The 25,194-nt window shown below is 40.4% G+C and overlaps 1 protein-coding gene across 1 annotated transcript in view; it reads left to right on the forward strand.

The window, feature by feature from the left end:
- Positions 1-25,194, forward strand: part of LOC131737756 (dynein intermediate chain 2, ciliary-like) — a 49,907-nt gene that overhangs the window by 12,923 nt on the left and 11,790 nt on the right. The window contains exons 13-18 of the mRNA XM_059028810.1: positions 1,613-1,860; positions 3,397-3,486; positions 4,025-4,112; positions 5,009-5,088; positions 8,926-9,074; positions 10,783-10,882. Of these exons, the coding sequence (XP_058884793.1) occupies positions 1,613-1,860; positions 3,397-3,486; positions 4,025-4,112; positions 5,009-5,088; positions 8,926-9,074; positions 10,783-10,882 (755 nt within the window). The remainder of the gene's footprint in view (positions 1-1,612; positions 1,861-3,396; positions 3,487-4,024; positions 4,113-5,008; positions 5,089-8,925; positions 9,075-10,782; positions 10,883-25,194) is intronic.

Consider the following 25,194-nt stretch of genomic DNA (forward strand, 5'->3'; position numbering starts at 1 on the left):
GATCTAAACTGCAGTATGTCAGATCTCAGTTCTGGCACCAACAGGACTTTGTGAACCAAGACGCTAAAAAAAAAGAAATGTATCCCAAATGTGTTTTTGGTTGAGATCTGTCATTTTGACATGCCTGTGATGCGTATTGTAAGTCACATTCCCATTAGAACCTATTAGAAAATGGAAATGGCACAAGCTAATTCTCCTGATAATTCTGGCTACTTCAGTCAAGAAGAACTATTAAAACAGATTAAACCGAAAGCGGGTTGTACTTTCAATATTACAGTAAAAAAAAAAAAGCACAGATCTTTTTTTTTTTTTTAATACTGCCTTCTTTTGTTGCAACATAACTATCTTATCCCCTGGCATTACGGGCCTTGCATTCAAACCACGCACACAGGAAAGCTCTATTGAAACAATTAGAGGTAGCCCAGTGAACCCTCACTGAACCTCCTTGTGCTCCATCCTGCGGATGAGATGTTAAATCAGTGTCTTATTGTAAGTGATTCTGCATATAATGCAGAGTTCACAGCCTACCTCTGTAAAGTGCTTTGTGATGGTGGTCCACTATGGAAGGTGCTATATAAAAATAAAGATATTATTATTATTATAAAGTAGGAATAAAGGTCCAGCTCATCACAGGCTGCTGCTACCAGAATATTATTATTATTATTGATTTCTTAGACACCCTTATCCAGGGCGACTTACAGTCGTAAATATTATGTTGTGTTTAGCAGCTGCTTGGAGCTCTTCTGATGAGGTTGATGTTTATCTATTGGACTGACTGACTTGTCTAGCCGAAGAGTAACAGCGCCTGTCGCTGTCAGCTGTGAGCAGTAGAGGGCAGCAGTGTGTAGTAGAGATCACTCTGGTCATGGTAGATTGTTCAGCATGAGTTCAAACAAATTTGCAGCTACTCTGTTTCTCTGTTGCTCCAGACTTGCCCGGTTTGTTGGTCTGACAATAAATCAATACAAGGTGAAAGGTTTCAATGTAAGAAAGTGCATTAGTAACAATTCGATACAGTTCATCACAAGCTAGGCAGTGAATGATTTAAAATTATAACCTGCCAAATGATCTTCTGTTTTTAAGTTTCTGTTGCTTCCTGAGGTGTCGTCAAGTTTAAACACCACTCCACAATATACAGTCATAATGTGTTTGTAAAGCCCAAATAATATGTATGCACCACCAATTACAGTTGACTAGGTAAGGACAAAAAGAAACTAAAAACGTTTGGAGTAGAAGTCTTTTTCACTTTCTCATTGAAGACATTAGAAAAGGCTACTAGTCTAAAGTTTCATAAACTGTTATTCAGCCCAATTAACTCATTTGATGCCTTGCTCAGCATCCTGGAATTGGTACCCTTTTTGGTATAAAGATCATTTACTTTGATAACCAGTTTATTATATAGTTCAGGGGTGTAGAACAGCCTAGTGCTAGTCATGTGGTTGTAGCTGAAGCTCTTAGGTTTTTTTTTTTTTTTTAATCTATTTGGACTTGCTGAAAACTGTAAATAAGCTTGCAAACGATCATCATTGCCCATGTGCATCCTGTCCGATCCCATACCTCGTGTGTTATGATATCTCCCCCACTCTAATGGTGTCCTCCTCTTCTCTCCCAGACGACTTCACGAAGCAGAGCCGTGGGATGCTCCTCTTCTACACCCTGAAGAACTCCACCTTCCCCGAGTTCATCTTCCCCACAAACAGCGGGGTCATGTGCCTGGACATCCACAAGGTGCACCCCTACCTGGTGGCGGTGGGCTTCTACGATGGCTGCGTGGCCGTGTACAATCTGAAGGAAGGGGGAGTTCAGCCAGCCTTCAAGAGCACGGCCAAGTGTGGGAAACACACAGACCCTGTGTGGCAGGTCCGTCTCCTACACTCATTTCATCATTTACACACAATAAGAATAGTGTCTCAGGTTGATCACCCTCTGCGCTGCGATCCAGGTTGCAGGGAAACTGTGCTGTGTTGCAAAGGCTTCTTGGTCATTACCTTACTTTTAAATCATGTCTGTATGAAAGAAGCGCTTGCATCTTTGTAGACTAATCCTGAAGAAATAACCTACCTACTAACTACAATCTATCTAACTGCCTAACTAACTACCTGAACAAGTACCTGACTCCCTCCCTACCTAACAAACCAACTTCCTGTTCTAGGAAAAGTTCTAGCAGGATACTATAGCCATTGCATTTCATTTGTGTCCTTTTCTCTATAACCTTTTGTAGAGCACAGAGAAACATTAAATGGAAATGTTAAGAAACAGAAACACAATAATCAGAGGTGGAACTTGGATGCAATGCCTGTCTCTCGATCTCTGTCGGGGGTCTGTCCGTGTAAATACCTCTTACCTAGGGCTGCTCTCTTATTACTGCACCCTGCTGTGCGATGCCTTCCAATGCTCTATAAATAGTAACCTGTTGCTCTGTGTTTCTGCTTGAGTGCTGTTTGGGTTTTGTGTGAGTTTGCGTGGGTGGGAGGATCTGACAGGTTAAATGTGATGTACTATGGCACATTAGGAATAAGAAAGATGGTCAGAGGGAGGAAGTATTGAAGGGAGATGGGGAGGAGTGATCAGCTGTAGAGCAGGGCTTCACAACTCTGGTCCTGGGGACCCCATGTGTCTTCTGGTTTTCATTCCAACTGATCTCTAAATTACTTAACTAAACCCTTAATTTAACTAATAATCTGCTTAATTAGACCTTTTTACTTGTTTTCAGCACTTAAACAGTTGCGGATTTCAAGTTAGCTATAACATTTTATAAGTAACTCGAGCTCTAACATTTTAGGAGCCGAGAACAATTAAAAAGGTCTAAGCAAATTATTAGTTCAGTTAAGGGTCTAGTTTAAATAATTGAGAGCTCAGTTGGAATGAACACCAGAAGACACCAAGACCAGGGTTGGGAAGCCCTGCTGTACAGGCAAAAGACAAACCTAGCACACAACAGACAGATCAGGGGAAAGAGAGCTTTTTATTCTGAGGCTGTCACCAAGTCAAGTAGACAAACATTTCAATCTGAGGCCCACGGGCTGTGTGTGGCCCCCCAAAGGTAAACTTAAGTAGGGCCCTTACTTTTTGAGCTGGCCTGATAGGTATAACAAGAAAGGTTGTGTAATCTTTTGAGTAATTTATATAGATAAGAAAGAGGGCAAATGAGATCAGAACAGCTACGTTGAGAGAATTAAACATAAGAGGTAGTCTTATTATCTAAAATAGCACATTTCTCTTCAGACACAATTTAACACAGAGTAATCATAATAAAGCTGAACTTTATCAAAACCACATGAAAACTCAGCCAGCTCTTTCTGGTCTCAAAGATGAGTGTGCTCCTGCCAGCTTCCATCTGCCACAGTACACTTCTACCTGGATGAATTAAACTGCATGTGTTACTTATTTTTGCAGGTAAAATGGCAAAAAGATGACATGGACAACAATCAGAATTTTTTCTCTGTGTCCTCAGACGGAAGAGTTGTTTCCTGGACGCTGGTGAAGGTAAGCATCCACAAACAAGGCAAACAAATCTCTTTTAACCCCTTTGAAACGAACAGGCACTGGGGATAGACCAGGGGCTTGAGGCTGGGGCAGTTGATGCACCAGCGAGAGCTGCAAGTGAAGCAGCAACCCTACTCTTCCCAAGCAAGTGAATTGACAGGCGCATGAAAGAGCCTCTTACTGCTATTGCTTTAGTGCTTTTCCTGTGTGTGCACCCCAGGTATTCGTACCATTGCATGTTGCTCAATCTATACGTATAGGTATGCAGAAAACAAATCTGAACTGATGGAGTCAATCTGTTAAAATTATAGAACAAAAGAAAGGGTTAAGTATTGCATGGGTAATCACGTCTGTGAACCTTGTTTAACTTCAACAATAATTAGAGAGATGAGCTTGAGTCAGCTGTCATGTTTGACATGTATTTGTTACAGTTCAACAGTTGAGTGGGTCCCCCCACCCCCCCATGTTTGAAATGCGTTTTTTGCTCTCCCAAAGGCAGCTGTTCGTGCTGATGTGTGTGTTGTGGTTTCCCTTGCAGAATGAGCTGGTTTACACGGATATTATCAAGCTGTCTGTGGACGGAGCCTTGATGGATGGGCCTGAGGGGATGCAGTTGCACACTACGGGTCTGTGTAAACTACACTCTTTCAATATTGAGCTGGCATTGTAACCCTTTACTGCCCTGTAACACCTGTAAGTCACCTTGGATAAAGACGTCCGACAAATCAATCAATCAATCAATAATAATAATAATATGTGATGGACCCCAAATCACCCCCTGCATCAGCAGGGACTGCTAATTACTGACATGCTCTCTGTGCAAATCATACGCAAGTGAAATGATTTGAATTCATGTTGATCTTCCCCACGCTTTCTCAAACTTTTAAATCCTTTTTTCTCAGTGTATCTGTTTTTCTTCCTTTCCTGTGTCTCTGAGTCTCAATTAAAGTTTTCTCACCCATCAATTAATTATACAAGGCAGCAGTGTGGAGTAGTGGTTAGGGCTCTGGACTCTTGACCGGAGGGTCGTGGGTTCAGTCCCCGGTGGGGGACACTGCTCATGTACCCTTGAGCAAGGTACTTTACCTAGATTGCTCCAGTAAAAATCCAACTGTATAAATGGGTAATTGTATGTAAAAATAATGTATAACATTATTATACAATTGTTACATTGTATAATAATGTAACAATTGTAAGTCGCCCTGGATAAGGGCGTCTGCTAAGAAATAAATAATAATAATATTATTTTTGGACTGGAGGACATTGCCTTGTTGCCCAGACACTCACTGTGTTTTTGGCAGCAGCTGCCTTGTATTGCACAGTACATGCAGTACCGAGTAATGGAGTATATAGCTTTCACTCTCTTTTTAGAAATATAAGCACACATATATTGTCGTACAGAGATAAATAAATCGCTTGCAGTGGTTGTGTTAATAGTTAGGCAGTTCTCGTCAAAACTGCAGAGATGACAGAATCTGTTCTACAACATGTATGTAATAACGTTTCTCTCCTGTCACTGCAGCATGTGGAACCTCATTTGACTTCCACAAACAAACAGATTATCTTTTCCTTGTTGGGACCGAAGAAGGAAAAATACACAAGGTAAGGATATGTGCACTCCTAGAAGTAAAATCTGTGTATCATTTTAAACCCCAGTACACCAACTATATACAGACCAGACAGGTCATTTTGGTGAAAAAAGAAAGAAAGAGAGGTTCTACCAAGGTGCATCTGACTGATGTATTGGCTGTAAAATGACAATGTATTAACTGCTTTTTAATCCCTGTGTTTCTATCCAGTCACAGACACAATTTCTGAGACCCAGCTGTATGGTTTAGATTGGCACAGGTTGTACGGATGTCTAAAAATAGATTTAAATGTACCGTACTGTGAAATAAGTTTCAAAATGAAGTGGCCTTCTCGTTGTATCATCTTCACACTTCATTCCATGCCTGTCAAAGCAACCAAAACGTTTCTTGACATTTCCCTTGTGTAACTGTAAAGTCATTCTGCTGTAGCCTCGCTTCAACAGAGGTTGAAACCAACGGTTGTGAAAGGCTGTGTTTCTTTTTAGTCTCAATCTTTTCTTGAACTCTTGTTGAAGCACTGAATTTGACACTTACATTACCATAAATAGCATAATAAAATAAAGATTATTCCATTTTTAATGTGAAACTTGTGCCTTGTTTCTCTGCATGGGGCATTGCCTTGGAACCATTTCAGAACACAACAGCCAGCAGGTTGGCTTTCTTCTGGAATTTCCCATAAACAGATTTCACTGCATCATTATGCAAATTGAAAATCTCTTCAGCATGAGTGCTTGGACATTTCCCTGTGCCCTTATCAAAGTGTCCCATAGTAAAAGCATAGAAAAGTGTAATAAAGCACAGTAAAATCATAAGTAAACATAGGAAAGCACAAAGAGTTATGGTAAAGCATATTAAAAAAACATGGCAAACCAGGGTAAACTCTGTTAAATGCATAGTATAACCACAGGAAAAGCATAGCACAAATGCAAACAATACCGCGGTTAACTTTTATAAGGATAATACAACGCCTTTCACTTGTTCCTTATAGTTTTGTACTGTTTTTGCTCTCCTGAACCTCCCTAGGAACACACTACTGTAAAATGCTTATGGATGATGAAAAACTAGACATTGATTATTTCCAACTGTAATATAATGTAACATGACTGATCTAAACAAAGTATAACTGAACACGCATGCTTGTTAGGGGAGCTATCTGAACATAAAACAAAAGGGCAAGCAATACAGAATTTGTTTAATCTGCAAAAAGATAGGAACTATTGATCTATTATCAGTAGTTTAGGTCTGATTTAGTGATTATTGATTTTTACCCACATCATTAGTAGTTCAGGATAATCCTGTACAAGATTTGCAATATTTTTTTAAATAAATAAAGAAATAATCTCTACTGCTAATTTTCAATATGCAAAATATTATTGCAAAGCCTAAAGGCTAAATTTAATTAACTTTTTTTTTTATCTTGAGGGAAACCTTTAGAAATCATTTAGCAAAATAGTAACATCCTCTCTCCAGCAAAGCAGTTTCTTAAACCAGGCTCTCAGTCTTTTATACTGTTCGTCAGCACAGATTCTTAAGTGAAACTTAGTCATTTCATTTTAATTAAACACCACTTGATGTTTTTGCTGTCATGGTGTTGACTCACACGTTCTCATTTATTGCAAACCAGATTAAAATAAAACCCTGACAAACATATTGTCTACTTAGCATTGCTTTGCTAACAGAACAAGAAGTTTGAAATAGCTGAACAAACCCCACCAACTCAAATTATTGTATTTCTGCTGTACTAAAAAAAAAAAAAAAAAAAAAAAAAAAATTCACTGATGTGTTTATACTTACTATAATGTGTGTTTACTCAGCTCAAAACAACAGTAAATGACAGCCATGCATTTTAAGTTATTCTACAGAAACTATTCTAAAGTATGGGGGGGGAGGGAAATATTGTCTGTTTCAAGTGATTAGAAAACAGCTTAAATTCACATATCTTTTTTAGTTTGGGTAGTTAGTGTGTGTACATGTGTGCAGCCCTTGAAATATTACTGCTTTTTAGAGCTTTAAATGCTGTTCTGCACTGAAGATGCTGCCTCATTATCGTAATATTCACTGCTTGAACCACAGCAGATCATAAATTATTTCCTGTAGTTAGTCACTTGAACGCACAGCTGATACAGCAATGCAGTGGGTTTCGTAAGGACATTGGGGCCGCATGTGGTTTGCCATTTTACTCGGTTTATTAAAGCGGTGGGAGGAAAGCTGAGAATAGAATAGGGTTTAGAATTGTTGCTCATTAGGGTCCAGTTTGACTGTGCTGGATAGTTGTGAGTTGGTAGTTTTTTGTGCTTGTTAAGGGGCTGAATGTAAGTGAAGGAGTCTTGGTAAACAGGAAGTTGAAAGGTCTGTCAGTGTTGAAAGCCACTGTGCATGGGAATTAAGAATGAAGGGCTCTCCAGGACAGTTCAAGTAATGCTTCATGTACTGTACTGTTAGTCTTGCATCTGTCAAGCTTTGTGTAGTATTTAAGAGACTTCTGTTCCAGAACTACAACCTGCCTTTCAGAGGAAAGTAAACCAAAACCTTTTGAAAAGAAATGAAAACATCCTCCATGTTAGTTAGTTAGTTAGTTATCCCTTATATCATTCACAGCTTTTAGATGGGTTCTAGGTGGGTGGAGGTCAGGGACCAAGACATGGTTGAGAGTTGGTACGAGACTGGCCCCTGTGGGGTGAAGGGGGTAATGCACCTAGGGAGTGGGCCTGGCCCTTTTGTGCAGTGGTTAGAGAGATGGATTGGGAAGCACTTGGTACAGTCCCCAGTCTTGCTAAAACTACATATAAATAGTAAATATTTAAAAGATTAGGTAAATGAAAGGACTGTTGACTTTATGCTCCTCAACAGACCGTGAACAGTACAAGAATCTAGGTCTACGACTGTGATTAAGAGAACAGTGGGCCTCAGAGCTGCCCAGCCAAACTAAAAATCTAATTTGAAAAACAACTTTGGCAGCTGTACCACCAATTTGCTTTGAATACAAATGGCCAGGTCTAAAGAATGACTAACGGCTAATGGCTAATTACAGCATGGATGATCTTGTTTACCCTGAGCCCACAGATCATCATCATTATTATCATCAGAAACAACAATTATCTGTCCACTGCAGGACAAAAGCCTTTAAAACTGTATCCAAACGTTTCCATTTCCGTCTTTATCACCTCATGTCCGTGGTGTTTTTTGCTATTTGTTGTTAATGATCCCTCTGTTTCTCAGAGGATACTGTAGGAAATGCCTGTTTAGCAGTTCTTTTGTTTTTTTTTATGTACATACTGTATGTATGTCTTATTTTTTATGACACTTCTAGCTCTGGTTTTGTGTTTACAGCTATATATTAACACAATTATTATTGTTAGTGGTCATTTTTAAATGCCTGTATGAGGGACTACACCAATAAACAATCTATTATGAGACTGAATTGAAATAGAAAACAGTTTCAAGTGACGGCTCCGTCTCTTACCACCTTCCACCGCCTGTCAAGACCCCCCTGTTTAGACTGCACTTGTAGATCTCTTGATCTACCCCTCCTACAATGCCCTGGACTTGCTTGAGCAAAGCACCACATTACTGGATCCTCAGCTAGTGCACTATCCTTGCTCTATTGCACTACTAATATGTCGCTGTAGATACAACTTGTCGCATCCTAGTTCATATTGTATTTTAGTAGTTTTATTTGCACGTACTGTAAACTATACTGTATTTAAATATGAATCTTGCATTGCAGCACTGCACTGCCCTGTAACACCTGTAAGTCGCCTTGGATAAAGGCGTCTGCCAAATAAATGAATAAATAATGATACTAGTAGTAGTAATAGTCGTAGTGTAACCTGTTGCTGTGTTGTCTCAGTGTTCCAAAGCATACTCCAGCCAGTTCCTGGAGACCTATCAAGCCCACAACATGGCTGTTGATGCAGTGCGCTGGAACCACTTCCACCCGAAAGTGTTCATCTCTTGCAGTTCAGACTGGACAGTCAAGATCTGGGATCACACTATCAAGTAAGCCTTGCCCCTTCCACCCCTTTATAAAAAAAATAAAGCACTTTCTCCAGTAAGCATCTTTTTAGTTTGCAGGGTAGGCGGCTATCTATTCGCCCTGTCATATCCTACATATGTGTCTGCTACAGGAAAACTGACATGCACAGCCCCTGTGTGTATTTTGTGTCCTATGTTGTATGTGGCGTGTTATTGTCGGTGTAGGTATTGGTACACAGAGTGGATTATTATGTATCACAGGTGATGTAAAGTGTGTAATTGTATTTAAGCACAGGGATTGCACAATCGCTCCACGTGCAGATTAAAGTGGGTATTAGTATGGAAGCAAGGGGAGCACAATTAGTTCACGTGCAGATGTACCGAGAAAGAACGGGAGAGAGAAGGAGAAAAATAATTTAAGTAAAATAGCACTTGCTATCCGTGCTGACCCAGATCAGGACGATACTTGTTGTGTGTTTGTGGAGTGTTCGTCCCCTGTTTGTTAGTGTCTGTCTGTTTTGGCCAAAGTGTTTTTCGTTTGTTCAAACCTTTTATTTTGTTCACCAGTTGTTTATTTAATAAAAGCGCCACAGTGCATTCATTATCGATCTGCTGTGGATTTCCCTTCCTTCCCTTCCTTCCCTTCACTCACCGTATCACCTCGTAGTGCTGGGTTTCTTCCGGGTCTGACATCACCGCACAGGCCAGCTTGCCACAGTCCATAATAAGGTTTAGTTTACACTGCCAATACCCTAAAAGACTTACTATAGCATGGCACAAGTTAGTATTAGTGTGATTAAACACAGGGAAACTTCCAGGCAACTCCTGTTATAAGAGCCTTAATGCTGGTATGTCGTCAAGAAGCTAAACAAAAAAGAATTTACTTTTAAATGACTTCTTTTGATAACCGTAGTTTCTTATGTACGACAAGAAGGATCTGCCCCTTTAATTAAAGTAGGAAGAGTTTTGCATCTGCTTTTGTTTTCCTACGTTCTCTATTCAACTCAAGGTTTTTTTTAATACAAACTTCTAATCAATGCAATTATTTGAAAAACATTCTCCACAGTGCCTGTACCTCTCCGATGCTCTCTTCTAGTCAAGTCTAATGTTCTACATTGCCACATTCCCCTGTTCTTTGAACTAAATCAGCTGGTAAAGAGAACATAAATCCTGTCTGGTGTAAAACACTCAAATGCAATTAAGCAGTTTCATTGTTTTACCCAAAGGCTCCTTAGAAGACAATTACTTGCAGTGCCCTTCAGTTGGTGAGACTTCCCATTGAGGAAGCGTTCCACTCCAGTCAGAAATGAGGGCATTGTTTTCATGATTTATTCATTATAATGACGATGATGATAATGCATTTTCAAGCCAGGTATTAATCGTTACTATCAGTCCATGCTGGCAAGGTCAAGTGTCTCCATTTAAACCTTAAGACAAGTTCATTTTCAGTACAGAGATCCGCCGACAGATGGCACTCCTGCACTACTAATTTTAACTTGCTGTTGAACTTGCACTTTGAGAGCAAATACTAGCAGGAATATATTTGATAGGTTTAAATGTTTTTATGCTTTAGACAGATATATATGCTTGATATTTTTACACAGATACTGGATATACAGGTATGGTTGAAATGATGACAAAAGTGATTCATGGGGTAGGTTAATTTACTTTCTGCTGTCAAAGCAATGTTTTACTATTTGTGCATCTGTAATGTTTTCATCCTGTTCCTAAGGACCCCGATGTTCACCTTTGACCTGAATGCAGCTGTCGGAGATGTAGCCTGGGCTCCTTACTCCTCTACAGTATTCGCAGCCGTCACCACGGATGGGAAGGTAAGAGCTTAAACAGCACCACCTTGATCGCTGCATCTCACCTCCTGCTTATTCGGTATAACTTTTCACTTCGGAAAACCTCTTCATTGCGATTTTTTCCCAAGTAGAGTTTATGGGCCTTGTTGACTCGCTGTGTGACAGCATCTAGGCGTTTCAGTGACGGGCGTATCAAACGAGTCATGAGTCCAGCACTGTTTTCTTGTACACTCAGTGTTGATTGGAGAGATTATTAGAGCAGGAAGATAACACTGCTCATCCAACCCACTAAGCTAAATAAATAAAAAACTAAAAATAAACTTATCAAACTATCGTCTTGGGTTGCTATGTTGGAAGCTGAAATTATAGATTGCTACACAGACCATGTGTATTGTAACTTTGATTCCACGTTTCCATAGTTTTCAGAAGCCTGATGCAGGGCTGTTATTGAGCTCCACAATGTGGCTTTTTTATTTAGAGTTGAAGGCTGGACAGTCCATTGCTTTTTTCTTTTAGGAGCAAATCAGAATTCCAGACATACTGAAGCATTATGTAGCCTGGTTAAACAGCCTTTTTTTGTTTCAATTTGTTTTTATGGCTCTTGAACTACTCCCTCATCATCCGTATGGGTCTTTTAGACAAAAGGTTGGTCAGCTCTGGCTCCATACGATTAGGCTCACCCACTGCAAAACTGTTATTATTAACACATAGGTAAATAATGCACAGGTTTGGAGGTCGACTGGCACGTGATGAAGTGAGCAATAACATAAAGAGAAAGGAGGCAGCCACTCTCTGACCTGCTACCTGTTTTCATCACTTCACTGCCTGATTCGCTGCTTCCTAAAGTGATAATGACAGGATTCTGTCGGGACTAATGTTCCAAACAACAAACTGTTAGTCTGTCTGGCACATCAAACTGAAGACAGATTTGCTTTAGAAACAGATCCATCTTTTTATTGGCTTGAAGCACTTGATTTGATTTTCTTCTGAATGGAATTAATTTAATAATTTAAAAACGCAGGGGGCAAACTAAACAAATAAAGTTCACAAAGACAGAACTAAAAGCTTTTGTACATTACACAGATCTTATTCACAGTCTGATTCTTTGTTTTAAGCAAAGAAGTGTATTTTTCTGAATTAGAATACATGTAAGTCTGTCCAGCCTGAAGTTATCACAAACAGGAAAACATATTTCCAGATCATAACAAAAGCAGGTTTGCAGTTTGGAGAGTGGTACTTGACATTCATTTTTCAAACCTGACTGCACATTCTCTTTGCCTTCTAGTGATGGTGTCACTAACCATTATTTATTAGAAAACCTTATTGTTTAGCACTAACACCCTGCCACATTCAAAATATTTATATTGATGAAATGCACTCACGTAACAAAAAGATTAGAATCAATTGTATGCGCCAGTGCTCCAATCCATCCTGAGAGACTTTGGACAGTTCATTTAGAGAAATGGGAATGCTGTGGCCTGGGAACAACAAAGAGTAGTTTTAATCTCTTGCATAAAACCTTCATCTGGAGATAATAGAAGAACATATTATAGTATATATGGATTAAGAACATAAGAGCAAAAGAAAGTTTACAAACGAGAGGAGGCCATTCAGCCCATCTTGCTCGTTTGGTTGTTAGTAGCTTATTGATCCCAGAATCTCATCAAGCAGCTCCTTGAAGGATCCCAGGGTGTCAGCTTCAACAACATTACTGGGGAGTTGGTTCCAGACCCTCACAATTCTCTGTGTAAAAAAGTGCCTCCTATTTTCTGTTCTGAATGCCCCTTTATCTAATCTCAATTTATGACCCCTGGTCCTTGTTTCTTTTTTCAGGTCAAAAAAGTCCCCTAGGTCGACATTGTTAATACCTTTTAGAATTTTGAATGCTTGAATCAGATCACCGCGTAGTTTTCTTTTTTCAAGACTGAATAGATTCAGTTCTTTTAGCCTGTCTGCATACGACATGTCTTTTAAACCCACGATAATTCTGGTCGCTCTTCTTTGCACTCTTTTCTAGAGCAGCAATATCCTTTTTGTAACGAGGTGACCAGAACTGAACACAATATTCTAGATGAGGTCTTACTGATGCATTGTAAAGTTTTAACATTACTTCCCTTGATTTAAATTCAACACTTCTCACAATATATCCGAGCATCTTGTTGGCCTTTTTTATAGCTTCCCCACATTGTCTAGATGAAGACATTTCTGAGTCAACATAAACTCCTAGGTCTTTTTCACAGATTCCTTCAATTTCAGTATCTCCCATATGATATTTATAATACACATTTTTATTGCCTGCGTGCAGTACTTTACACTATGTCATTTGCAATCTGTCTGCCCAGTTCTGAATGCTGTCTAGATCATTTTGAATGACCTTTGCTGCTACAGCTGTGTTTGCCACTCCTCCTATTTTTGTGTTGTCTGCAAATCTAACAAGTTTGCTTACTATACCAGAATCTAAATCATTAATGCAGATTAGGAATAGCAGAGGACCTAATACTGATCCCTGTGGTACACCACTGGTTACCTCGCTCCATTTTGAGGTTTCTCCTCTAATCAGTACTTTCTGTTTTCTACATGTTAACCACTCCCTAATCCATGTGCATGCATTTCCTTGAATCCCTACTGCGTTCAGTTTGAGAATTAATCTTTTATGCGGGACTTTGTCAAAAGCTTTCTGGAAATCTAAATAAACCATGTCGTATGCTTTGCAATTATCCATTGTCGATGTTGCATCTTCAAACAAATCAAGCAGGTTAGTTAGACACAATCTCCCTTTCCTAAAACCATGCTGACTGTCTCCCAGGATACTGTTACCATATAGGTCATTTTCCATTTTGGAGCTTATTATAGTTTCCATAAGTCAACATATAATAGAAGTCAGGCTTATTGGTCTGTAGTTACCTAGTTCGGTTTTGTCTCCCTTTTTGTGGATCGGTATTACGTTTGCAGTTTTCCAGTCTGTCTTATTGGTCTGTAGTTACCTGGTTCGGTTTTGTCTCCCTTTTTGTGGATCGGTATTACATTTGCAATTTTCCAGTCTGTCGGTACAACCCCTGTGTCAAGAGACTGTTGCATGATCTTGGTTAGCGGTTTGTAAATAACTTCTTTCATTTCTTTGAGTACTATTGGGAGGATCTCATCTGGCCCAGGGGATTTGTTTATTTTAAGAGCTCCTAGTCCCTTTAACACTTCTGCCTCGGTTATGCTAAAGTTATTTAAAAAGTGTATACCCGCTAATATTATATTCGTCTCCATCACTCTCAGACAACCAAGTTTCTGTAACACCTATCACATTGTAGTTACTTGTTAGTGCAGTACTTGGTGGTGCATGATGGCTGCATCATAGTTCTCATGAAAAGGGAAGGACCAGGAACTGATTATTATTATTGTTGTTATTATTATTATTTATTTCTTAGCAGACGCCCTTCTCCAGGGCGACTTACAATTGTTACAAGATATCACATTATACATTATTTCGCATTATACAGATATCACATTATTTTTACATACAATTACCCATTTAAACAGTTGGGTTTTTACTGGAGCAATCTAGGTAAAGTACCTTGCTCAAGGGTACAGCAGCAGTGTCCATCACCGGGGATTGAGCCCACGACCCTCTGGTTAGGAGTACAGAGCCCTAACCACTACTCCACACTGCTGCCCCGATTCTAAAAGAGTAAGCATATTCAGATGTCAGTTACATTTATTTTTTTATATTCCCCTTACTATTTTATGTTTTTTGCAATCATTCTGAGTGATTCTGGTTTAGGTATGTTGCTATTGAGTTATACTTTCTTCTAATTTTGCGCTACTTGGCTTTGAACTGCTTTGAGCTTGTCTCTGGAATCCTAAGTGCAAAGACCTACTCTACAATTATACTGGCAGAGAGTAGGTGAGGCTGGCAGTCCTGAGAGCCACCTTGTCATATGATTGGAATGGAACAAGAAAGGCTGTTCAATCCTGGCACTTGGGATTCTCCAGACAAGCTCCCAGCAAGTTCAAAGCCAGATAAAAGCATATTTAGAACAAATCGATGACTCACAAGCTGCAAACACCCTAGTATAGCAATAGAAATGTTACAATGACGTCTGAAGCTACTTACACTAGCATTGGAAGGCCACTGTACAAAAACAGCAGCTAAAAACACAAAACAAAACCGCTCACCAGCCCTTCCTTTAGTTAAAATGCTTCCTACCAAGAGCAGGGTCCATGAGGGTTTGGATAGCCTGCTTTGTATAGCAGGTGGGCATGCTCGGTGAAGTAAATTACATTACAGTGTCTTTTCTATAGAAAGGCATGCAGTCAAGCATCACAAACCCATTCTAAAAATCCACCTTTGTGTCCCTGCGGCGTTTCCACTAACTACCTGGCTTTGGATTACTTTTCTTCATCCCGAAGCAATCATCTCTGAGACTGCCGGAAATAATCACTATCTTCAATACCACCTGTCCTGAGTCTATTAGCCATGCTATCTTGGGCAGAAAACAACAGTCTGTCTTTCTAATTATAAATAAATACACTGGAAACCAGTGCAATAAATAAATAAAACAGTACCCCCAAACTATCTAATTATTTTGCTTTGCTGTATATTCACTTCATCCTTCCAGCATAGCACTATTACTGGTATTGTATTCTCAATGATTTTATTTATTTATTTATTTATCAGGTTTGCTTCCCACTTGAAAACAAACAAGCTGTCTCACTCTCAGAGGTAGCCTCCTGGCTACAGGGAGCTAACTCTTAAAAGCTGGAGCTCACCGGTGCATCTACAGTATTAAACTCTCTGTCAAATGCACTGGGGCGAGTTTCAGTGCCTTTTCAAGGTCAATTACAAGACTTGTTTGCAGAAGTGACACCCCCACCCCCACAGGGGACCTCCGGTGAAGCAAACCACGCAGACAAACCCAAAGAAGGCATATCCTGGGGGGTAAATAGGGACATTGGTTAGTGTATGAAAGGGGCCATTGCCCCGCCCCTGAACTTCACCTTCAGGTTATCATTATTACAGAGGAGGCATGTCCTGTCTGTAGTCTGCACTCTAGACAGTGAACTGGCTCCTCTCTCTGACAGTCTACAGCTCTAACCACTTTGCCACAGTAACTTGATTGCCATCCTCCTGTCTAAACTGCAGACCTCTTTTGAGCTCTCTCCCCATGCCTGTTTCTAGTGATGTCCCAGATCACTGTACCAACTGCTTTATCCAGGGCGACTTACAATTGTTACAAGACATCACATTATTTTTACATACAATTACATTATTTTTTTACACATTATTTTTACATACAATTACCCATTACAGTTGAGTTTTTACTGGAGCAATCTAGGTAAAGTACCTTGCTCAAGGGTACAGCAGCAGGGACCCCCACCTGGGTAGAGTACATAGCCCTAACCACTACTCCACACTGCTGCCCTGCTGCATTCATATTCTCACTCGTCTCCATGGCAACTCTTGCTTTCCCTCCTAGTTCCAACTGTAACTTGTGCCTGCCCAACTGTGTTTACTTCCTAGCTTGGCACTGTGTTTACTTCCTAGCTTGGCACTGTGTTTACTTCCTAGCTTGGCACTGTGTTTACTTCCTAGCTTGGCACTGTGTTTACTTCCTAGCTTGGCACTGTGTTTACTTCCTAGCTTGGCACTGTGTTTACTTCCTAGCTTGGCACTGTGTTTACTTCCTAGCTTGGCACTGTGTTTACTTCCTAGCTTGGCACTGTGTTTACTTCCTAGCTTGGCACTGTGTTTACTTCCTAGCTTGGCACTGTGTTTACTTCCTAGCTTGGCAGAGCTGACAGATGATTTCTTATATTTATATGATGTTATTTAAGAAGCATACCTTATTCTACTTCTTTCTTTCTTTCTTTCCTTCTGTTTTTTTTTCTTTCTTTCCTTTTTCTTTTTTCTTTTCTTAATATCTTGGGGCTGGCAAGGGTTAGCTACCCTTGTCAGCAGTATCCAGCTCTGTGTTTACAGGATGCTGCAGACACCCGCCCAAGGCTTCTAAGAAATTAAAGAGAAAAATACCCCTAGAGTCTGCGAGAGCGGGGGCCTATGGGGCAGCAGTGTGGAGTAGTGGTTAGGGCTCTGGACTCCTAACCAGAGGGTCGTGGGTTCAATCCCCGGTGAGGGACACTGCTGCTGTACCCTTGAGCAAGGTACTTTACCTAGATTGCTCCAGTAAAAACCCAACTGTATAAATGGGTAATTGTATGTAAAAAAAAAAATAAAAAAAAAATAATGTGATATCTGAATAATGTATAATGTGATATCTTGTAACAATTGTAAGTCGCCCTGGATAAGGGCATCTGCTAAGAAATAAATAATAAATCAACGTTGGACAACACGGTTAACGACTTAGGAACGGAAACGGATATGAGTATGGAGAGTACTTCGGAAAAGACTAGTTCAAGATCTGCAGTTAGCAAAGACATAGAACTCCAGGTTTGTGTCTGTGGCTGGAGCAAGGCGACAATGGTCAGGGGTTTGAAGATTCATCAAGGGAGAATGAAATGCTTGAGGGAGAAGGGACAAGGGCCTCGCATTGATCAGTACTTCTTAAGAAGTCAGTCAAGTCAGTCGAATGAAATCCAGCGACAGGAAGCAAACCACAGTTCGCAGGATATCAGCACCCCAGTCATAGACTGAGGAGGTCTTGCATGGACACAGTTAGTGATGAACCTAATGATCCTTGTGAACCCGGTCAGACAAACCAGCATAAGAGAGAAAAGAACCTCGACGGGCACAAACCTGGAGTTAAATGGCCAAGAGCTTGTGAGAACTGTATGGGACACAGTAAACACAGATCTCTGCTATGCATTGGAAAGGTTAAGTGGAACAGTTGAAAAGAAGCTGAATAAATTTGGGGACATCATCTACGCATATGGAAGCGAGAGGTTTGGAGTTGAAAAAAGGAAGGAAAAAGTACAAACTATTCCTGGAAAGTCTAGATGGCAGCAGGAGATTGAACAATTAGTTAGAGAAAGGAGACAGCTGAGGAAGCAATGGAGAAGAGCAGAACAAACTCAGAAGGAGGGACTCAATCTTTTACAAAGGGTCATAAAAGATAAGCTTGCAACATTGCGCAGAGCTGAGCGCCTACGGAAACGCTACAAAAAGAAGGAGCGTGCGAGAGCTAACTTTTATAAAGACCCATTCAAATTTGTAAAGAAGTTATTCACCAGTGAGAAGAATGGCACACTAAAAGCATCTAAGTTTGAGCTGGAGAGATATTTGGAGGAAACACATACAGATTCAAAAAGGCAGGAGCCTATGCCAATTCCTTCAGACATCCCACCTATCAATCCACCAGAATACCAAATGGAGGACTGTGCACCTAAGTGGAAAGAAGTAGAGCAAGCTGTGAAAAAAGCAAGGGCTTCATCATCTCCAGGGCCTTATGGAATTCCGTACAGAGTGTACAAGAGTGCTTCAGGAGTTCTATGAATCCTGTGGAAACTGATGAAAGTGGCATGGGAAAAACAGGTTGTACCAAGAGCATGGCGCCGAGCAGGTGGAGTCTTTATACCTAAAGAAAAAGATTCTACAAGCATCAGTCAGTTTCGCCCTATTTCCCTATTAAACGTAGAAGGCAAGATTTTCTTCAGCATTATTGCTCAGAGATTGTCAACTTACCTATTAAAGAACTGCTTCATTGACACTTCAATACAAAAAGCGGGCATTCCAGGTTTCCCAGGATGCTTAGAACACATCAATGTGATCTGGCAACAAATTCAATCAGCTAAAAAGGAGAGGAAGGTGCTCCATGTGACATTCCTGGATTTGGCTAATGCATATGGTTCAGTGCCACATGAACTTCTTTGGGCAGCATTTGATTTTTTCAGTGTACCGATGACAATAACAAATTTAGTGAAAGCCTACTTTGGAGATTTGCAATTTAGTTTATCAACTTCAGAATTCAGCACTACATGGCAATGCCTAGAAGTTGGAATAATGGCAGGATGCACCATTTCTCCACTGGCTTTTACCATGGCAATGGAAGTAATCATTAGGGCATCAAAATGGGTAGTGGGAGGAGAGCGCTTGGCTTCTGGAATGCGACTACCACCAATTCGAGCATACATGGATGACATGACAACCATGACTACAACAGTAGCCTGCACTAATCGATTATTAGGCAAATTAACCAATAACATTGAATGGGCACGAATGCAATTCAAGCCCACTAAATCAAGGAGCATCTCTGTAATTAAAGGTAAAGTAGTAGATAAAACGGTCTTCATTAACGGTGAGGCAATACCAACAGTGTCTGAGAAGCCAGTGAAGAGTCTTGGGAGATGGTACGACGGGGACCTAAAGGACACAGTTCGTGTGGGAGAAGTTAGACAACAAGCAGTGGAAGGGTTGAAGAGCATAGACAGCAGCGCTTTACCAGGCAAACTAAAACTCTGGTGCTTTCAGTTTGGTCTACTGCCGAGGTTGCTGTGGCCACTGACTGTGTATGAGGTTTCTTTGACAACATTAGAGAAGCTGGAAGCCTTAATCACTTCATACATCAGGAAATGGTTGGGAGTTCCATGCTGCCTCAGTAGAATGGGACTTTATGGTAAAGGAATATTGCAGCTACCAGCATCCGCTCTAACCAAGGAGTTTAAGTGCGCCAAGGTCAGACTGGAAATGACATTAGTAGAGTCACGCGACAAATGCGTAAGGGAGGCAGCACCTGTGCTGAAAACTGGAAGAAAGTGGGTGGCAAAGAAAGCTGTGGAGGATGCAAAGGCTGCCTTTCGAATTGGTGATATCATGGGGCAAGTTCAGCATGGAAGAGGGGGTCTTGGTTTCAGTTCAGCTCCTCCTACATGGCACAAGGCAGCCCCAGCTCAAAGGAGGAAGCTGGTAGTCAACGAGGTGCAAAAGCAGGAGGAGAGGATGAGGTGTATAAAGGCCATTTCCCAGGCCAAGCAGGGAGAATGGATGAGATGGGAGAGTGTGGAACAACGCAGGATTGGCTGGCAAGACCTATGGTCAATGGAACAGAGCAGGATCAGTTTCCTCATCAGGTCAACATATGATGTTTTCCCATCACCACAGAACCTAAACCTCTGGGTAGGAGAGGATCCCTCATGTCCTTTGTGTTCCTCACCTGCAACATTAACCCTTTGCGGTCCATTTATTAATCGCGCGTCAGGCACGCCAGGTCTAATTAATTTTCACACGCACAGTTAATTTTAGACGCGCTGTTTAAAAGTATTTTTTTTCACAGTCAAACGGGTATAAATGGCCCTGCATATCAACAAAGCACTCACTAGGCATCTCCAGCCCCGCCCCACCCTTTCGTTTACTATAGCGTTCACCTATGTAAGAAATAAATAATAATAATAATAATAATAGTCGTACATACCGATCGATCATCTCCGGATCACTCGTTTTATCACCAAACTCCTCAATAATGCGATCCAAGTCATTATTTTATTACTATAACATCTCAAAAAAGCTCTGCAAATGTCCGTGTTTTCTGTGAGCTGATTCAGTCAGCCAACTTGTTTACTTCAGACCGCCCCCGTTATCTGATACCTGATACCATGTATGACAATGGACCGCAAAGGGTTAAGGCACATTTTGACAGGATGTAAGGTGGCTCTTAGCCAAGGACGGTTTACTTGGCACCATGACCAGGTGCTGCAATGTTTGGCCTTAGCATTGGAAGACAAGCTTAACATGACCAATAAGTTGCCACCTGTTCCATCAAAACATTACACATAAAAGACAACATTCCTCCGTCCAGGAGAGCAACCAACAAAAAAAGGTGTTAAAATCAACCCTTGCCCAGGACAACTGGAAGCTGCTAGAGACTGGAAAATGCTGGCAGATGTTGGTCAACGGCTTATTTTTCCACCTGAGATTGCCACCACTAAACTTCGACCAGATATTGTCTTGTGGTCTGGATCAGCACGCCTTGTTCACCTGGTAGAGTTAACAGTGCCATGGGAGGATGCTGTAGATGAGGCGTATGAGAGGAAGAAACTGCGGTATGCTCAACTAGCCACTGAAGCGGAACAGCGAGGATGGAGAGTCCGGGTTTACCCCGTGGAGGTGGGTTGTCGAGGATTTGTGGCACACTCTACAACCCGGTTTCTCAGAGACGTCGGATTCAGTGGCCAAGAGTTGCGTCGCACAGTGAAGAACTTATCTGAACCAGCAGAGAGGAGCAGCAACTGGCTGTGGTTGAGACGGAAAGATTCTGGCTGGGGATCTCAAGCACAATAGAAAGAAAGAAACGCTAATGTACGGGTAAGTAAGCTGGGCTGAGTTGAGTGGGGGACGGAGGGGGGTGATTCTGGGACGCCAGAATCACCGTCAAGCCCTCTTGAGGTGTCGTGGGCTAGTCGACGAAACACCGAGGATGGAAGGTGCCCACTTGAAGACCCCAGAGATGTACCCCACTTAACTCAATCCAGACGTTTGTCATGCTGATGCGCTGGGGAGACCGCACTGTGGTTGATCCCCGGAGCCAGCATCGCAGCCGTTGTATGTGCTGATGCGCTAGGGAGGCAAAATAAGTTGATCCCTGGAGCCAGCATTACACTTCAGCCATCAACACCAGACAGAAGGATAACTACATCATTATATGGAAGGAAGCGCAAATGGATGGAGACACCTAAGGATCACATTAGTTTACTGTAAAGCTACGTCTTAGTTGGTGCTTATCTTGGCAAGAGCCGAGTTCAAATCAGCATGAAGTTTTAACATCTACTCTCGTGTAATGGAAATCTTTCCTTCTTTTCTGCTTTTTTCTTTCTGTTTCTTTTAGTTCTATTCTTTTCTTTCCTCTCCTTTCTGTTCTTGTATTATTAGATCCTTTAGATTTCTTAGTAGGTTTCAGTGTCTATTTTTACTCTTTTCTTCAGTTAATTCATTTCTTAAGTTATTTTGAATTTGTTTATTTTTTTTTTAAGATCATTTCTGGTCTAGATGTTAAGGAAGTAAATAAATACTGATTTATATTATATAAACATTCTGTTTCATTCAAAATAAAAAAAAACTTGTTTTTTTTAAAAGCTCATTATTTCTGTGACTGCTCAGTTCAGCTCTCGCTCTCTCAGGTGTGTGGCTTCACAGTCTCTCTCGCTCTCTGTCTCATTACATATCTAGAATAATTGCAGTAGAAAATGCTGTCTGCCTTGGAGAGTTTGACTTCAGTACACAATAACTGAAATCACTATAGCTTTATTGTAAAAGTTCCTTGTGACCCATATTAACCATTGTTATTTGTGTCACTGCTTCTTCCAGAACAACCCATATGTTCCCTCTGTTTTTAACAACAATGATAGTAGACGATGTAAGATCTATAATACAGGGGTCATTGTGTCTGTTTCCTCACAGTTGTTAACACACTATATGGATCATTAACTCTGGTTTCCGCCACTCACTGTCAGGCTGCATTTGCAGATTCCATTTCTGATCCTGTAACTGCATCAGCCTTCCTGTCTCGCCTGAGGTTTCTGCAGTGTATGTGAACTTGTCAGAAGCACAACACAAAATCTGATACAATATGATTAAACAGATCTGCCGCAGCATGACACAGCTGGAAAAGCGTGACCTCACTTAACAGTTTAACCCTTACAAAAGTTTACCGTAGTAATACCATAGAAAACCACACTGAAATCATGGTAAAGCATAGCATTTTAAAGCCCAGACAGGCAGCGTAAGTCATATTAAATGGCTAAATGGCTTTGGTAAATGCTTCATTTCAAAAACTGTATACTTTATTTAATTCACAGGCTTTTAAGAAAAAAAAAAAAAGTTGTTTTTAACCAAAGGGACCTATATATTAACACATAGTATATATTACAATATCAGATAATTCTGAAAGTATTTGTAGTTATTTCCTTTTTTCCTTTTTGCAATGTAATTAAGCTTCTTGGCTATTTCATCAGTATTGTACAAACCTATATCTTATTATGAAGTGGGATGTACATCATATACTTTATTATATAGCATTTGAAACCATCAGAGTTAAAAGTTAGACATGTCCTGCTGCATATTTAAAAAAAAAGCCAGACTAAAAATCCTCATATAAACAGGTGGTTTCAGAATTTTTACTAACATCTGTGAAATGTAGTCCCGTGCGAACCATTCATTTCTTTCACCTGATAATTTTCTCAGAAGTGCTCTGATTTCTTTACAGGACATCGGGACCTTCTGTAAAATGTCAAACTCGTCCTGTGTCTTTACTCCAGTGCGAATCGACCACGTCAGTGTTATGTTAGAATTGATATAGCATTTCCTGGGTGTTCATCTCACAGCAGCACCAGCCTTCACAACAAACCATAAAATAATATTCAAATCGATACGATCTGTCATGAGATTCTACAGTTGAGTAAAACACTACGACAATTGTCGACTCTTTAAAAAACAAATGCTTTTAACAGTGCAGTTGAAGTTATGTGTGAAAGTAAGTATCCAAGGACGAAATGGTTATTCTAGCCTTTGCAAAAGAAGGTACAATGAAATGAGTAATTTAAACTTGGTTCATTGTTTACAAGTCATGCACAAAAGCGCCTTCTGTGGCTACAACATCGCATTTCATTTTAAATTTACTGACTTTCCGTGAGAAAACTAATCCACGTCTGTGAGGCTACTAGACGTCCTCTGCTTTTGACCAACTCTGAGAACACCTGTTTTTTAGTCCCGTGCAAATAATACTTTAGTCTAATACAGTATGTAAACAAGACATTTAAAAAATGCAATTCTCAATAAAGCGTGTTGCTGCTGAACGGATCTTGGCATTGTGCGCTGTATCCACGTTGAGCTGCATGCCCTTTGTTTTTGCTTGCACTGCTTTCATTCTAAAGGTCATGGAATACATTCGTTTGCAGTATTGGTGTTAATATTTGGTCTAGCTTTTCAAGCAGGATTAGACTGACATTTACTCTACTTATCTCTGAGGCTCATCCTTTAAAGGAGTCATCAGCAAGGCTTTAAAAACATGTTCTTTTACATTGCAAAATCCCACCCGCCCTTTGTTGTTTTGCTGTTTATTTTTGTTATGTGCCCAAGACTTTTTTTTTACTTTGAAACATGTGAGGAGAGTGCTTGCTTTCCTCTTCCCACTCACTTCCTGTGTTACCGCTAATAGGACCCCACCTAATCCTCACACACATGCTATTAGGTGAATATGGAGAAGAGCTTTAAGCATTGTTTTGTCATTGTCTGTTATTCTTTCTTCTCGTGAGTATTATACAAATGATTGCTAGTTTGCAGACACTTGCATTTGGCTTTTCCTGTCACTATGTCCCAGCCTTCTCTGCCTACTGCGAGAATAATTAAAAAATAATTTCACCATCTGTTTTGCTGTTGGTGTGTGAACCAGTAATTAAAGTATGTCGGCATGCATTGTGTCTGCTTTACAGCATCAGAGAAGAATATACTCCATTCTTCCCCCCACCCTTCACTTCTGATAATACGTTTGAATTTAGTTTAGGTAAACATGCTATTAGAAGGAAATTTGAAGTTGCATGTGGTTTTGGTGGCAGCTTGTAATTGGGTCTAGTGGTGAAGAACAAGAGCTCCCTAAGGTTTTCCAGGAATAGAAAACAGCATTACTGTTCACTACAGCACCGTCCTGCAGTACTAGTTAGGGTCTTGTAAAGAGTTCTTGATTATTGAAAATGGGAAGTTTCATTCAGCTCAGATTAATCTCCTCTGAATTCTGATGCAGGTTTTGCCCCAAACCCTCCTGTTTTGAGTTATGTGCAGCTCTCAATAATCCTAGTTCGCTGCCATGAATAAAAAACACTTGTTTATTTATTCGATAATCCTAATAGAAAATTACAGTGATAGTTCAGTGATTGTTGACCTCTTTTATTGCATGCCACCATTGAGATTATCAAAGAAGGGTACAAAACGACAGTACATCCTGACTCATTCCATAGTGTATAATGGTCCATTGAAATGCCCTGAACAAACACATTCAAACAAGAAACATGAACACGTTCTGATTCATGTCTTGGTGATGGTCAGAGTCGTGAGAAGGGGACTAAATTAGATCAAACAAGAAATGGCATAAATGTGCGCCATCGTTTAATTTTATTTCTTGAGAGCCAAGGCTGCAAATACAAAATCCTAATTAGTGGTTGTTCTGTCAAACTGAAACTCGCCACTGTGATAAATACAGGCTTTCACAATAGATACCACTGGGTAAAAAAACAAAATTATCACTGGTATAAACTGTAATTTCAGTGTCAACAATTACCCGCTTTAAGAAATATTGAACTCTTGTGTCATTCACCACAGTTGTAGTAAAGCAAGATGGAGTGAGGTTGTAACTGGAAAGGGATAGGCATTCTGCAGTAAGATGAACTTTAGCACAAAGTCTTCA

The sequence above is a fragment of the Acipenser ruthenus genome, chromosome 1, assembly GCF_902713425.1.
Source record: "Acipenser ruthenus chromosome 1, fAciRut3.2 maternal haplotype, whole genome shotgun sequence".
Lineage (NCBI taxonomy): Eukaryota > Metazoa > Chordata > Actinopteri > Acipenseriformes > Acipenseridae > Acipenser > Acipenser ruthenus.